This window comes from Pholcus phalangioides, unplaced genomic scaffold (genome assembly GCF_987345545.1).
Source record: "Pholcus phalangioides strain wild (caught in Gottingen) unplaced genomic scaffold, Ppha-v1.0 ptg000008l_1, whole genome shotgun sequence".
In the NCBI taxonomy this organism is placed as follows: Eukaryota; Metazoa; Arthropoda; class Arachnida; order Araneae; family Pholcidae; genus Pholcus; species Pholcus phalangioides.
The window spans coordinates 58,830,700-58,843,251 of record NW_028301601.1 but is presented as its reverse complement, the minus strand read 5'-3'; the positions used below and the strand labels follow the sequence as shown (position 1 = coordinate 58,843,251).

The 12,552-nt window shown below is 41.3% G+C and overlaps 1 protein-coding gene across 10 annotated transcripts in view; it reads left to right on the top strand.

Annotated features, from left to right (window-relative positions):
- Positions 1-12,552, top strand: part of LOC149084660 (disks large homolog 1-like) — a 393,252-nt gene that overhangs the window by 255,544 nt on the left and 125,156 nt on the right. Inside the window, exon 1 of one of the 10 annotated variants that reach the window (XM_089235068.1) lies at positions 10,453-10,768. The exons of 8 other annotated variants lie outside the window; for them this stretch is intronic. In XM_089235068.1, coding sequence (XP_089091194.1) covers positions 10,691-10,768 — 78 coding nt within the window. In that variant the 5' untranslated portion in view covers positions 10,453-10,690. Of the gene's footprint in view, positions 1-10,452; positions 10,769-12,552 lie in introns of those variants that run through there. One more of the 10 variants, XM_089235067.1, reaches the window with a different exon arrangement.

Here is a 12,552-nt window from a genome sequence, read left to right as displayed (position 1 = left end):
AAAAATTATGAAAAGAATCGAAGTACATTCATCTCACCCGGAAACATAAAAACAAAAAAAATTAGCGGTGGAATGCAATTACGAAATCCACAAAAAAAAATTATTAAAAATGATATCAGTTGGCCATACTCATCGCCTCTTGCGCTTCTTGGCGATATCTATAAAAAAAAACTTATTTTCATTTTCTTTTCCTTTCTTTCCTCCCGCCTCTATTTCCTTTCCCTTCCCCCTATCTTTGTGCTGTACTTGATCTAGTGCCCCCTTTAATAACTCTAGGGTTGAGGGATTTTTAAACCCTTTACGATCACGGGCGTAATATTACATCCAAACGCCAGTGTAAGAAGGTGGGACAAGTTCTCTGCGTTTTCTTCCCTCTCTCTTCACCGTCGCGAAAATTTATAGTAACCTTATCAACTGGAGTTGCTTTTTCTTTCCCTCTTTTCTTTTTATTTATCCCTGTTAATTATTTTTCCCCTCTAACATATAATGTATCTTTCTACTATGTACATGAAAGAGAACACGTGACGGTGTATAAGATGACAATAGGAAACCTCCAAAACGAGAAATTGAAAATCCCTATGTAAGTAGACTGCAAAAAATTGATATACTTGACAGAAAATATTTATGGATGGTGAGTTTTTTACTCGGCTAAGATACATGAAATCAATAGGTTTTTCTGGATATTATGCCGAGGTGGACAGGAAAAAATTATCATTTCTCTCTACCGGGAATCAAACCGAGGACCTCCTAATACCGGACAAGTGCATTGACCATTATACCATTAAAGAGGCGATAATTTTTTCCTTTAAATGCGAAGGGATTCATTCCTGGTTTCGATTCCCCGGGGAGAAAAATTACAATTTTTTTCCTGTTCACCTCGACATAATGTCCAGAAAGCCTATTGATTTCAGAAAACATTTATGTTTAGACTGAAAAATCGTTTGGGGCCGTTCACGTATTACGTCAGCAATTTTTCAGCCCCCCCCCCCCCTTGTCAGCAAAAGTCAGCAAAATTCTGACCGCCCTCCACCTTGTCAGCAACATTTTTCCAAATTTCATCTCTGCCCCCCCCTCCTATGACATCTTGGTGGGATCAGAGACTGTACACGGGGGGGGGGGCATAGGGGGCGCTCCTGCACCCCCCAAGCAATCAAAAAATTATTGGTAAATGCAAAAAATATATTTAAAAAAAAATTAAAATTTCGAAAGAAAATACCTTTACATGTTATAATAATCAATTTGTGTTAATTTCAATGCTATTCGAAGGCTAAGAACTCAAAATTTCCTTTTAAGAAATTCATTGTGACCCACCCTCTAAGCCATGTAATGATAAATCCTTGGCCCGTGGACCAAATGTGGCCCGGGGAGGGGGGTTATCTGATGTGGCCTGCCCCCCCCCCCCTCAAACCCAATTTCGTAAAAATGAACTAAGCGGCACATTTATGGATCGTTTAGGTGACCCATGACACAATTCCAGAACATTTGGGCGGCCCGTGGCACATTTTCAGATCACTCCCATAGGCCCGTGGCACATTTTTCAGATCACACATGTAGGCCTGTGGCACATTCACAGATCACTCAAGTTGCCCGCGACACAGTTCCAGAACACTTAAGCAATCCGTGGCACTTAAGCGACCACCCCCAGTGCGGCTCTACATCACTCAAGTTACCCCGGTACATTCCCAGATTACTTAAGTGATCCGCGGCATAATTACGGATTACTTGAGTGATGCGTGGCCTAGTTCGAGAGTACTTGAGCGGCCCAAACACATTTCTAGATCACCTGAAGTATCCATGAATCGTTTAGAGATCACTAAAGTGGCTCTCTAGGAGACTCAATATGGCGATTGTTAGTTCAGGGGCCCACAAACCACAGTTCAAGATGCCATTAAGAGTATTTGATATTTTTATAAAGGGTGGTTGATGACGTAATCATCATCCAAACCCCTCCCCCTCGTCATCAAAAGCATCAAATCGGGAAGCCCCCCATCGATGCTGACGTAATACTTGAATGCCCCCTTAAAAAAAAATCAAAACTCCCAAAATAATTTTTCCTCTTCTCATTATTCGGCCGACCCTTCACGACGAGGGTACTTAACCTTTAGAGATGACAGGCCACTTCATTGGTTCGAAAACGTGCCGCGGCCCAATTACGCTATCTGAAACAGCACCGCCGGTCGCTTAAATGAACTATAAATGCACCGCGAATCGCTTGACTGATGTGGAACTGAATCGCGGGCTGTTTTAGTAATCTGAAACTTTGCCGTAGGTCAGTTGTGTAATCTGTGGTGAAGTAATCTGGAAATGTGTGCCGCGAGCCACTTGATTGATGTGTAACTGTGATGTCGATAATTTAAGTGATGTGGAAGTGTATAGCGGGCCGCTTAATTGCTCCGAAACTTTGCCGCAGGCCACTCAAGTTATTTGTAAATGTTTCGCTTGAATGATCTGGAACTTTGTCGCGGGTTATTAAAGTGGATAACCAAGCGGAGATCGAGATGTTGTTCGGAAAGAAAATTCACATTCCTCTGTGGGGAATCGAACCACCAATCTCTCACTGTCCGGGCGAGTGTTCTAACCATTGAACTACAGAGGACAGAAATTTTCAATCCTTAGAGCATATGTATGAATGCTGAACGGGATTGCGCATGGACAGCCTCCAAGCTCAGCTAATAGCCCTTACGACGTTAGCCCCCAGATGGCGACATATAGAGAGAAACGATGTCACTCTCCGCTTTTCATACGAAGTACGAAAGCCTGGATTACCAAGCGGAGATCGAGATGTTGTTCGGAAAGAAAACATCTGGGGGCTAACGTCGTAAGGGCTATTAGCTGAGCTTGGAGGCTGTCCATGCGCAGTCCCGTTCAGCATTCATACATATGCTCTAATGATTGAAAATGTCTGTTATCTGTAGTTCAATGGTTAGAACACTCGCCCGGACAGTGAGAGAGATTGGTGGTTCGATTCCCCACAGAGGAATGTGAATTTTCTTTCCGAACAACATCTCGATCTCCGTTTGGTTATCCAGGCTTTCGTACTGCGCAGGAGAGTATTGTTTACAAATCTTGAGCGCGAAATGAGCGCTCATCGAGATAAAACACAACACAGTCGAAGAAAAAAGGGGCAAATGTCATAAGGGAAGTAGCTGATGATATGCTACCCAAAAAACCCCCGAACATTATAAAATTTTACATAATCGAGACACGCCAATCAGAGATGTTTAAATCAATAAAGGATTAGTTGATACCAAAATTTTTGTGTAAACAAGTTCATTGGGCAATACAGATACTGTAGAACTGGCATCATTCATGTAACCATAATCAAGAACGTCAAGGAAAAAGTTATAATGAAGATATGACACCATCTCTGTATTGTAATCACACCAATTGCAATATCATTTGAATTTGATGCATTATTTGTTCATCCAAAAAAAAAAAATAATAATAATAATAATAACCAAGAATATGGGGGAAAAAAAACCCATATTGCTAACTAACATTGCAAAAGTGATGAAAGGGCATGTAATTTAAAAAAAGTCAATAATATGTATAAATGAATACTTTTTGAATCATTGAATAATTATCAAGCGTAATAATAATGTTATTTTGTACTAAGTTTTAGACTCGTTCGTGCATAGGTTTGCATAACCACTCAAATAAAAAACGATGACTTTACAGGCTTTAAAAAATGTATCTCATTTCGTAATACGAGTATAGATGACGCTGCATATACACTATCTACCAATAAGTATTTGGCCCCTATGCAAATGACGATATCTGCGGTCCTGAGATACGTCACGCCCTCCGCCGGTATATATCGTGTAGGAAACAACATCGGCATTAGTCGCATGCAAGATGCCGCGCAGTTCGAAGCTCTCTGATTTCGAGAAAGGTATAATTATCGGGTATCACAAAAATGACCGATCCTTAAGGGACATATCTAGCGAGCTGATGTACCCAAAATCGACAGTGGCCTATGTGATTAACAAGTGAAAGGTGAGCTGTGATTGTCGGAATTTGCCCCGAGTCGGCAGACCAACGAAACTGGGAGATAGAGACCGACAAGTGCTGTCCAGAGAAATTCGGAAGAACCGCACCCAACCGATGGCCCTCATCCGCGAGGAGTTTCAACAGGCATCCGGGAGTATTGTTTCAATGAATACCATCCGTAAGGAAGCACATCTGATTGGTTTTCATGGTCGTGCTGCTGCCCATAAGCCTTTGATCACAAAGTTCAACCGCGTTGCTTGGTTAATGTGGTGCAAAGCACATCGAAATTGGACCGTAGATCAGTGGAAACGGGTTCTTTAGAGCGATGAATCAAGATTCACCCTCTACCGTTCGGATGGCTGGTCTGGGTCTGGCGTCTGCCTGGAGAACGTCTCCTGCCAGAATGCATTGTGCCAACAGTCAAGTTCGGCGGAGGTGGAATTATGGTCTGGGGGTGTTTCTCCTGGTATGGACTGGGACCCTTGGTCCCCATTCATGGTAAGCACAACGCCGATGCCTACTGCACTATTTTGGATGACAATGTGCTTCCTACGTTGTGGCAGTTTTACGGGGTGGACCCCTGTTACTTCCAGGACGACAATGCCAGCTGTCATACTGCGAGGTTAACCAAGGCTTGGTATGGTGCCAATGGGGTGCATCGAATGGACTGGCCTGTCCAGAGCCCAGACTTGAACCCTATCGAGAACCTCTGGGACGAGTTGGATCGCCGAATTAAGGGGTGCCCTACCCGTCCAAAATCGGTGAAGGAACTGACATGTCTTCTCCAATCTCCAAGCCGAATGGAAGAAAATACCACTAGCCGTCACACAAGGACTTGTGGAAAGTATGCCCCGGAGGGTTCACGCTGTAATTGCCTCTCGTGGAGGCTCTACCAACTATTGATTTTGAATAAATTTAGTTTTTCTTTTCTATCACAGGTGTCCAAATACTTATTGGTAGATAGTGTAGAACACGGCGAATTCGTTTCCGTAGCAAAATTGAGAAAACGAAATCGGACTGCAGGACATTGGAAGACAATACTAACTACTGGATTACAAAAAAAATTTGCTGCAAATTTTCCCCACCGTATTTCACGTGAATTCTCTACATCTGGTGATTTTTCTAACCCTTTAAGCGGCGTTGACGAGATATATCGCCTACTTAAAGGCTTCTTATTTTAACATTGACAAACCCAGGTATTTTGTAAAATTGATTTCTCAATGAAAAACACTCGTCGCTATATCTCCTAGCTTTCCATGTGCTAAAATCGGGGGAAAAAAATCTTGCTTTATTAAACAAGATGTAATTTTTTATGGGGTTTAGGGATTTCTGCTAAGCCGCTTAAAAGGTTAAATCACAGATCTTTATATGGCTTCCCTTAGTTACTTGCCATGTTTTCCCAACTTTGACTCCCTTGGAGTATTCCCAGGGCTACACGGCAGAGGCATACGCGGGGAAGAGCGTAGGGTTGACCATGCTTCCTCCCACCCTGAAAAATAATTTTGAAAAATATTAGAAATGTTTTGGAATACTTTTTGTTAAAAGATTTGAATATCGGGAAAAAAATACTTGTATATGCGGTACCTTCATTTCTGTTGATTCAAAATGCTTTTTGAAAGTTGACCTTTACAGAGCGGCAATCTCGAGATATCTTGGGGTTCTTAAAACCCTCCCATCCCGGCAACTCCGAGCCCACGTACCGTTGAAAATTTTCTTCTCCTGATAGCACGTTTTCCATCCCCTCGCCAATCACTGCTAGTGGACGGACTCAGCTTTTCTTCAAAGGACGGACTTAGCTTTCTTAGGCGGACTCAGCGTTTCTTCAAAGCCTAATAGTAGAAGGGGGTGAGGGGGGGAGACTACATTTTTGTTTTACCTTCTAGATATTATTGCATGCAGCATGAATAACACAAAACTATAGTTTTTTCCCCTCTTAACTTAAATGCTTTTTTAAAAATTATTTTATGTTTGGTTGGGGGGGGGGGGTGTGCACCATTTATGATCTCGAATCAGGGAGAAAAAAAATTCTTCTTGAAAACAGGTAGCAATTTCTAGATGGTTGAGTGATTTTCATTTTTAATTTGGCTCAGGAAAATTTTAAAAACCGCTAAAATGATTGATAGCTGAAAATGATCTGGAAGAAGGTTTCTTTTGCGCGCTGTTCCCCTTCCCCCACCCCTCTTCAAAGGTCTATATGGTCTATCAAAGGTCTTCAAATAGGTCAATCTTCAAATAGTCTTCAAAAAAGGTCACAAATAGTCTTCAAAGGTCTCTTCAATGGCCTCCTTCCGGGAACCACTTTGGTACCCAAGACGTATTTCACACCAGGGCAGTATCGGTGGATTGTTTTCTTCTTAATCGAGTTCCTATTGGTAGACACCAAAATTTCTTACGGATCGGTGTTTCCTAAACTTTTTTGAGGCGCGACACGTTTTCGATGAACATTTCATCGGTGACACTTCCCCCTCTTTAACAAAAAATTTTCAGTGAACCCTCCCTTTTGACAATCCATAAATGAGCCTTTTTGTAAGATTTTTATACCTCTCCAGGCATGACAACATTGGCTTAAAGCTCGTCAGTAGCGATGAATGTTCAACTTTGCCTTGGGAGGGGGGGGGGGTGTATTCCTTAGGACAACATATTCATAATAGAATGAAATATAATCACTAAAAAATTTAATTTTTTTAAATTTTAATCCAAAGTTCATCAAATACAGCACCTTAGTGGTTCTGGAACCTATAGGGCTAAGGTCACATGAGCGCCCCCCCCCCCATTTCCCGAAACAACGTTCCGAGGTTGCCGAGTCCCCTAATAATTCATGAATATTCAATGCAATCCCAACCTGCATACGACCTTGTGGGCAGTATAAACGGACGTCTAGCCACCCTAGACCCGCCATCTCTATTTTCTTTGTATCAGAGTTCCTTCGGCACCTACGACGAAACATTCTTTCCGACACAAGTTCCGCGGGCTCGACCATGCACTATACAAATGAAGCCAAGTCCGGACCCGCTGCGCTGAACCATTCAAAAATCAGTATTTAGCCGACATCGTGGGGCGGTTTTGACGGAAAACAGGTTTTTGCGCGTTTGGGCATCCAGTAGAGCCAACACCTTCTATAGCAGAAAGCCGTCGAAGCTTTGACGTCACTGAAGTCGTGCATTTCACCTGCAGCCATTGAAGCCGAAGCAGGCCGACGTATGCAAAATGTTTAGCTTTTTTTGCAATATATGCAATGACTATAGGTGTGTATGTATGATTTTTGTAGTCAATATCTATGGATCGGTTAAGTGTAAATTCATAGTTTCTCTTCAGCTTCTTTGTTCATCGGCCCCTACTCATCGCCTTCTTTCCTGAGCAATCCCTTAGGATCCTATATTGTATCAGTGACTATTATCGTCCTCCCATGGGGGGGGGGGGGGCGATATCGCCCGATTTGGTAAACACTAGGTAAAGGATAAAATAAATACAGTTAAACCTCTCTATTGTGGAAATCGGTGGGACAAAAAAATTCTTCCGTTTAAAGGGGGTGGGGGGGTGACTGTTGATCAGAGGTTTGAAATGTATACCTTTATTATACAAGGGGAAATTACTATTTGGCCTTAAAGTAGGGGTAATCGCATCTGAGGGGTGTCCGTTAAGAGGGTTTTGCTGTACATTTGTTTGAGGTATTTTTATTTACGTTGCAAGAGATCGAAACACATTTCTTATATCATGTCTTTCTTAACATTTCTTATTCTTACGTTGTTATCTCGGGAACTGTATCGTGACTACTTTCCCCTCCCGGTAGTGCGTCCTACACTTTGGAAACAACTGTTATACAGTGTATGCCATGTAACAAATGTTTTTGGAACATGGACGTCTAATGTATTTCCTTAACCCTGGGCCTACTTTTCAGGAATGCAACTGGTTTCAATCAAGAACCTTATCTTGAAGACCTATTCACGTAAAATAAAATGATCTGCAGGGTGATACAGAACTCATGTGTGAAACTTCAAAGTGTGATGGATCACATCTGAACAAGAAATGTTCGTCGCACAAAGAATGGTCGCAACTCAAGCGGTAAGCCGCTAGACGGCGCTGTCATTGGAAGCATGAAGAACTGGTTTTGCCAGTAGATTGCAGAAGGGATGTCTCGTTTCAGAAACCGGTACGAGGTGGACATGCATTTTATGTATGGTGCTGCGGACGCGAATGCTTTAGAAACACAAGGATTGCACCAGGAGTGTTTTCCGACAAGACGTGTGCCGGATCGAGAATGTTGTGAGCGATTGCACCGGTGTCTGCGCGCAACAGGATCCCTTGTCAGTGGCATGTAGAATGCTGAACGGATCATACTTCTCATATGAGCCGGTCTCCCGTTTGAAAAAGTCTTTCCACACAACTTAAATGCAGTGTTTGTTTTCATAACATGTTATGAGAATTCATTCACCAACCATTTCATTTCAAAATATGAAAGTCAGATGGCAGGACCAGTATAACACGAAACGAGTGAACAACTCTGACAACATAAATACGTTAGGCCGCGCATATTCACACACATTTCACGTTCCGGCATGTAACCAGTTCGTTAGAAATTTCACTGATGATTTTGCACGAGCTGCTTTGACGGTTAACTCAGTAGCTTATACAAGATTCTCGATTTCTTCGCGAACTATTGCAGGACGATTACACAAGATTCTCGATTTCTTCGCCAACTATTGCAGGATGATTACACAAGATTCTCGATTTTTTCGCCAACTATTGCAGGACGATTACACAAGATTCTCGATTTTTTTCCGCCAACTATTGCTGCACGATTATACAAGATTCTCGATTTCTTTGCCAAAGGCGATTATCCCAGTTATGTATTATTATTTGCTGGGCGCTTATACGAGATTCTCGATTTCTTCGCCAACTATTGCAGGACGATTACACAAGATTCTCGATTTTTTCCGTCAACTATTGCTGCACGATTATAAAAGATTTTCGATTTCTTCGCCAACTATTGCTGCACAATTATACAAGATTCTCGATTTCTTTGCCAAGGGCGATTATGCCAGTTATGTATTATTATTTGCTGGGCGCTTATACAAGATTCTCGATTTCTTCGCCAACTATTGCAGGACGATTACACAAGATTCTCGATTTTCTCCGCCAACTATTGCTACACGATTATAAAAGATTCTCGATTACTTCGCCAACTATTGCTGCACGATTATAAAAGATTCTCGATTACTTCACCAACTATTGCTGCACGATTATACAAGATTCTCGATTTCTTTGCCAAGGGCGATTATGCCAGTTATGTATTATTATTTGCTGGGCGCTTATGCAAGATTCTCGATTTCTTCGCCAACTATTGCTGGACAATTAAGACAAAACTAGACGGGGGTGGGTGTATCCGGTAATGAAGGGATACTCTCACTCTCTTAGTGAGCAATATATGATTAGTTCTAGTTCATAAGAGTGAGAGTGTCCCTTCATTACCGTACACACCCATCCCTCTGCACACTTCGATATCTCTATAAGGGGGTGAGAAGTGCATGTGTCTATTCCTTCAGGCCAAGTAGCAGTAAGATACAGGGTGTGCCAGGAATGTGAGGCCGCCGCAAAGAAGCCCGTTTCGCGTAATACCCACTTAATATCGCATAGGTTTTTCGATTTGGCACGTGTATTGTCAGAAAACATTCCCAGTATAGTTTTTGCGCTTCCATTGCGCACATTCACGTCCTCTGCACTCTTCACGAATACCACGTCTGCCTTTTTCTGATTCGTGAAACCAGTCTTTTCCTTCTGTAATCCACGCTATAAATGACAATAATGCGGAATGGAAAACAAGGAATTCTGTGCCGACTCCTGCCCTCAGGGCGATAACAGCGGCTTACAAAAGGCCCTCGAATGACAATAATTGGCCACACAACCAGCGTTTTATGCGCTTAACGAAAGCGCCGTCTAGTGGTTTCCTTAAGCGACCGACCATGTATTGCACGACGTAAGTTACTTGTTCAGATGTGACCCATCGCCCATGAGTTCTGTATCACCCAGTATATGTAAAAAGCAACTTGACTGATAAAATTTATGCGTGTCCTTCTTCTTATGGGTAATAAAGCCATTGGAGGAACGACATCGTGGATATTGTGGCGCTTTTTCTCCCACTGAAGATAGTGAAATGTTCCGCGTGTGAATTTGGAACATTAAAGTTTGAGTAAATGTATCTGATAGCACGCAAGAGGTGCGGTCGCAAAAGTCAGTTGTGCGTGTTTTTTTTCCTACTCATCTACTGTGTGTGTGCATGTAGTTCCACTTCTTTTTTATTTTCTCTTGTCTCTTATCACCATTATTATTATCACCTGTCATATTATGTTATCATACCTAAGAGAGCTATTTTTCCATCTAGAAGATAGTCCAGGAAAAAATAAATGGCACCTTAGACAAACCTCACGTGGCCTGCTCGCTATCAGTGCATTTTTTTTTACTTCGACGTCGAAGTTCACTAAAAAAAAACAACAACTTATACTTTTCTTTGTGTTTTTCTTAGTACTTTTACCGTTCTTATTACTTACTGAGGGGGTTCCGTTGGTGTATGCGCTTTGCAGTGTTTGCTTCGTAGTAGATAGTGGTGGCCAACGTAAACTGGTTGTTACTCGTATCGGTTTAAAAAAACAAAAATACAATATTCAGACCGTGGTGCGATCCCGTTGTTTTCTTTGCGAACGCCATGAGGCGTTGGCTGAGCCTTTTCTTTACGAAAAGTTTCTATGACAGCAAATATGGGTTCGAGTTCGACGAAATCGATGTACGTATCATTTTTTTAAAGACTCCATTTTCTTAATTGGGCTGTTTCTATATTTTTCAAGTACCGTATTTTTTCTTTTTATAATGAACGATGGCGTATAATCCACTGGTGCGAGTTTTTCACTACTTTCAGAAAAAATGTCTTAGTATAGTCCGCAGTGTGGCGTATAATCAGTATATTAAAACTGGATAATGAAATCGTAGGTTGGGTGTACGCCGGCTAGACAAGCTTAGTCATTGTTGTTCACGTTGATTTGTATGGTACAACGTTTGAATTTGTGCGCGCGTTGCGCCATACAAATCAACGTGAATAACAATGGCCAAACTTGTTTGAAGTTGTCTTGCCTTGTCCAACCGGTGTACGCTTAGCCTGAAGGAATGAAAGGGGCATGTGTTTGCCCTATTTCTGTATAAAATATGAAGATTTTTTTCATTCAAATGTATATGCGTGTGCATGAATGTTTGAAAAAAAAACTTGACACATAAATTTTAATTTTTAAAATAATTCTTTCTACTCCTGTCTCTCTTAAGAAAAAAAAATCGACAAATACGACGCAGTGGAGTACAACATTAAAAAATGTGTACTACATAATCTATAGCATTACTTGGGGGGAGGAGATCTTGACCTTTTGTGTCAAGACGGGGGACCATGGACAGTCTTGCCAATAAGATGAATGCCACGGACCCTTCTGCAAAGTAATATTAAGCTCATAATATTGTAAAAACCAGAGATGAGTTGTTTTCTCATCCAAGCTCACGGACCCTAAAATCTCTCCAAGGACCCCTAGTTAAGAACTGCTGGTATAACTATTGAATTTCCTAACGTGTACTACAGGGCTGGTCAAATTTATCGCCCGACATGCCCAAATCATGTGAAAATTTTGACCAGGCATGTATTTTTCCAAACGCAGGCCTGCCGTTAGCGTATGAAATATCAAAACATGTATCATTTCAAGTCGGGTAGTTTAATTTTTTTTTTTTTAATTTGCCAGTCTTGTGTATTTCCCTTTCTTTTTCAAACATTGGCACAAAATGTAGACTGTTTCAAGAATTTGAATATGAATACTTATAATATCCGTATATACACCTCTCTGTATGTCTTTTTTGCATTAATCAAATAATTTTTTACAATTTTGTAACTGGAATATTCGTTTCATCTTCCCTCGATTTTAATTGCTTGTATCGTCCAAAATTCACCGTTGCGATCGCTGCTATTTGTTGCATCTCATTGGGCGTTGTGTAGCCATTTTGCTACTCGGTTGTCTAAGTTGCATAGCTGTTGCTCTGTCCGTTCGCAAGTTATTTCAGGTCGAAAGGACATTCCTATGCACAGTGGTTCCCGAACTGGAGGTCACATGACCTCCTTGTGTCTCTTTGTCTACACTTGGGATATTCCAAGAGGTCATGGGTGCAAAACAAATGAAGCAACAGCTACAACAGGTTGATAAAGAGGCCACAGAGAGCTGTGAAAGGATACAGATGTAAAAGAAATAAAGCTTCCAAGTGAAATATAGTGGGAGAAAAGTTTGACTATTTTCAGATTCTAGCAGAGCTGTTGAAGACTGACTGACTGAGATAGATGCATTATCTCAGGGCTTGCGGAGCTTATTAGCTTCCTATAATTTGAAGACTGGCGAAAAAAATGAATAAATAGTGATAGAAATAATTAGCAAAATTCTGCTGACGGACTAAAACAGAAATCAAAACTAATATAGATAAGGTATAACATTCAATTTAAATCTAAAATTATGTAGATGCTACAGGAATTGGGCGGAATTTTTTCAC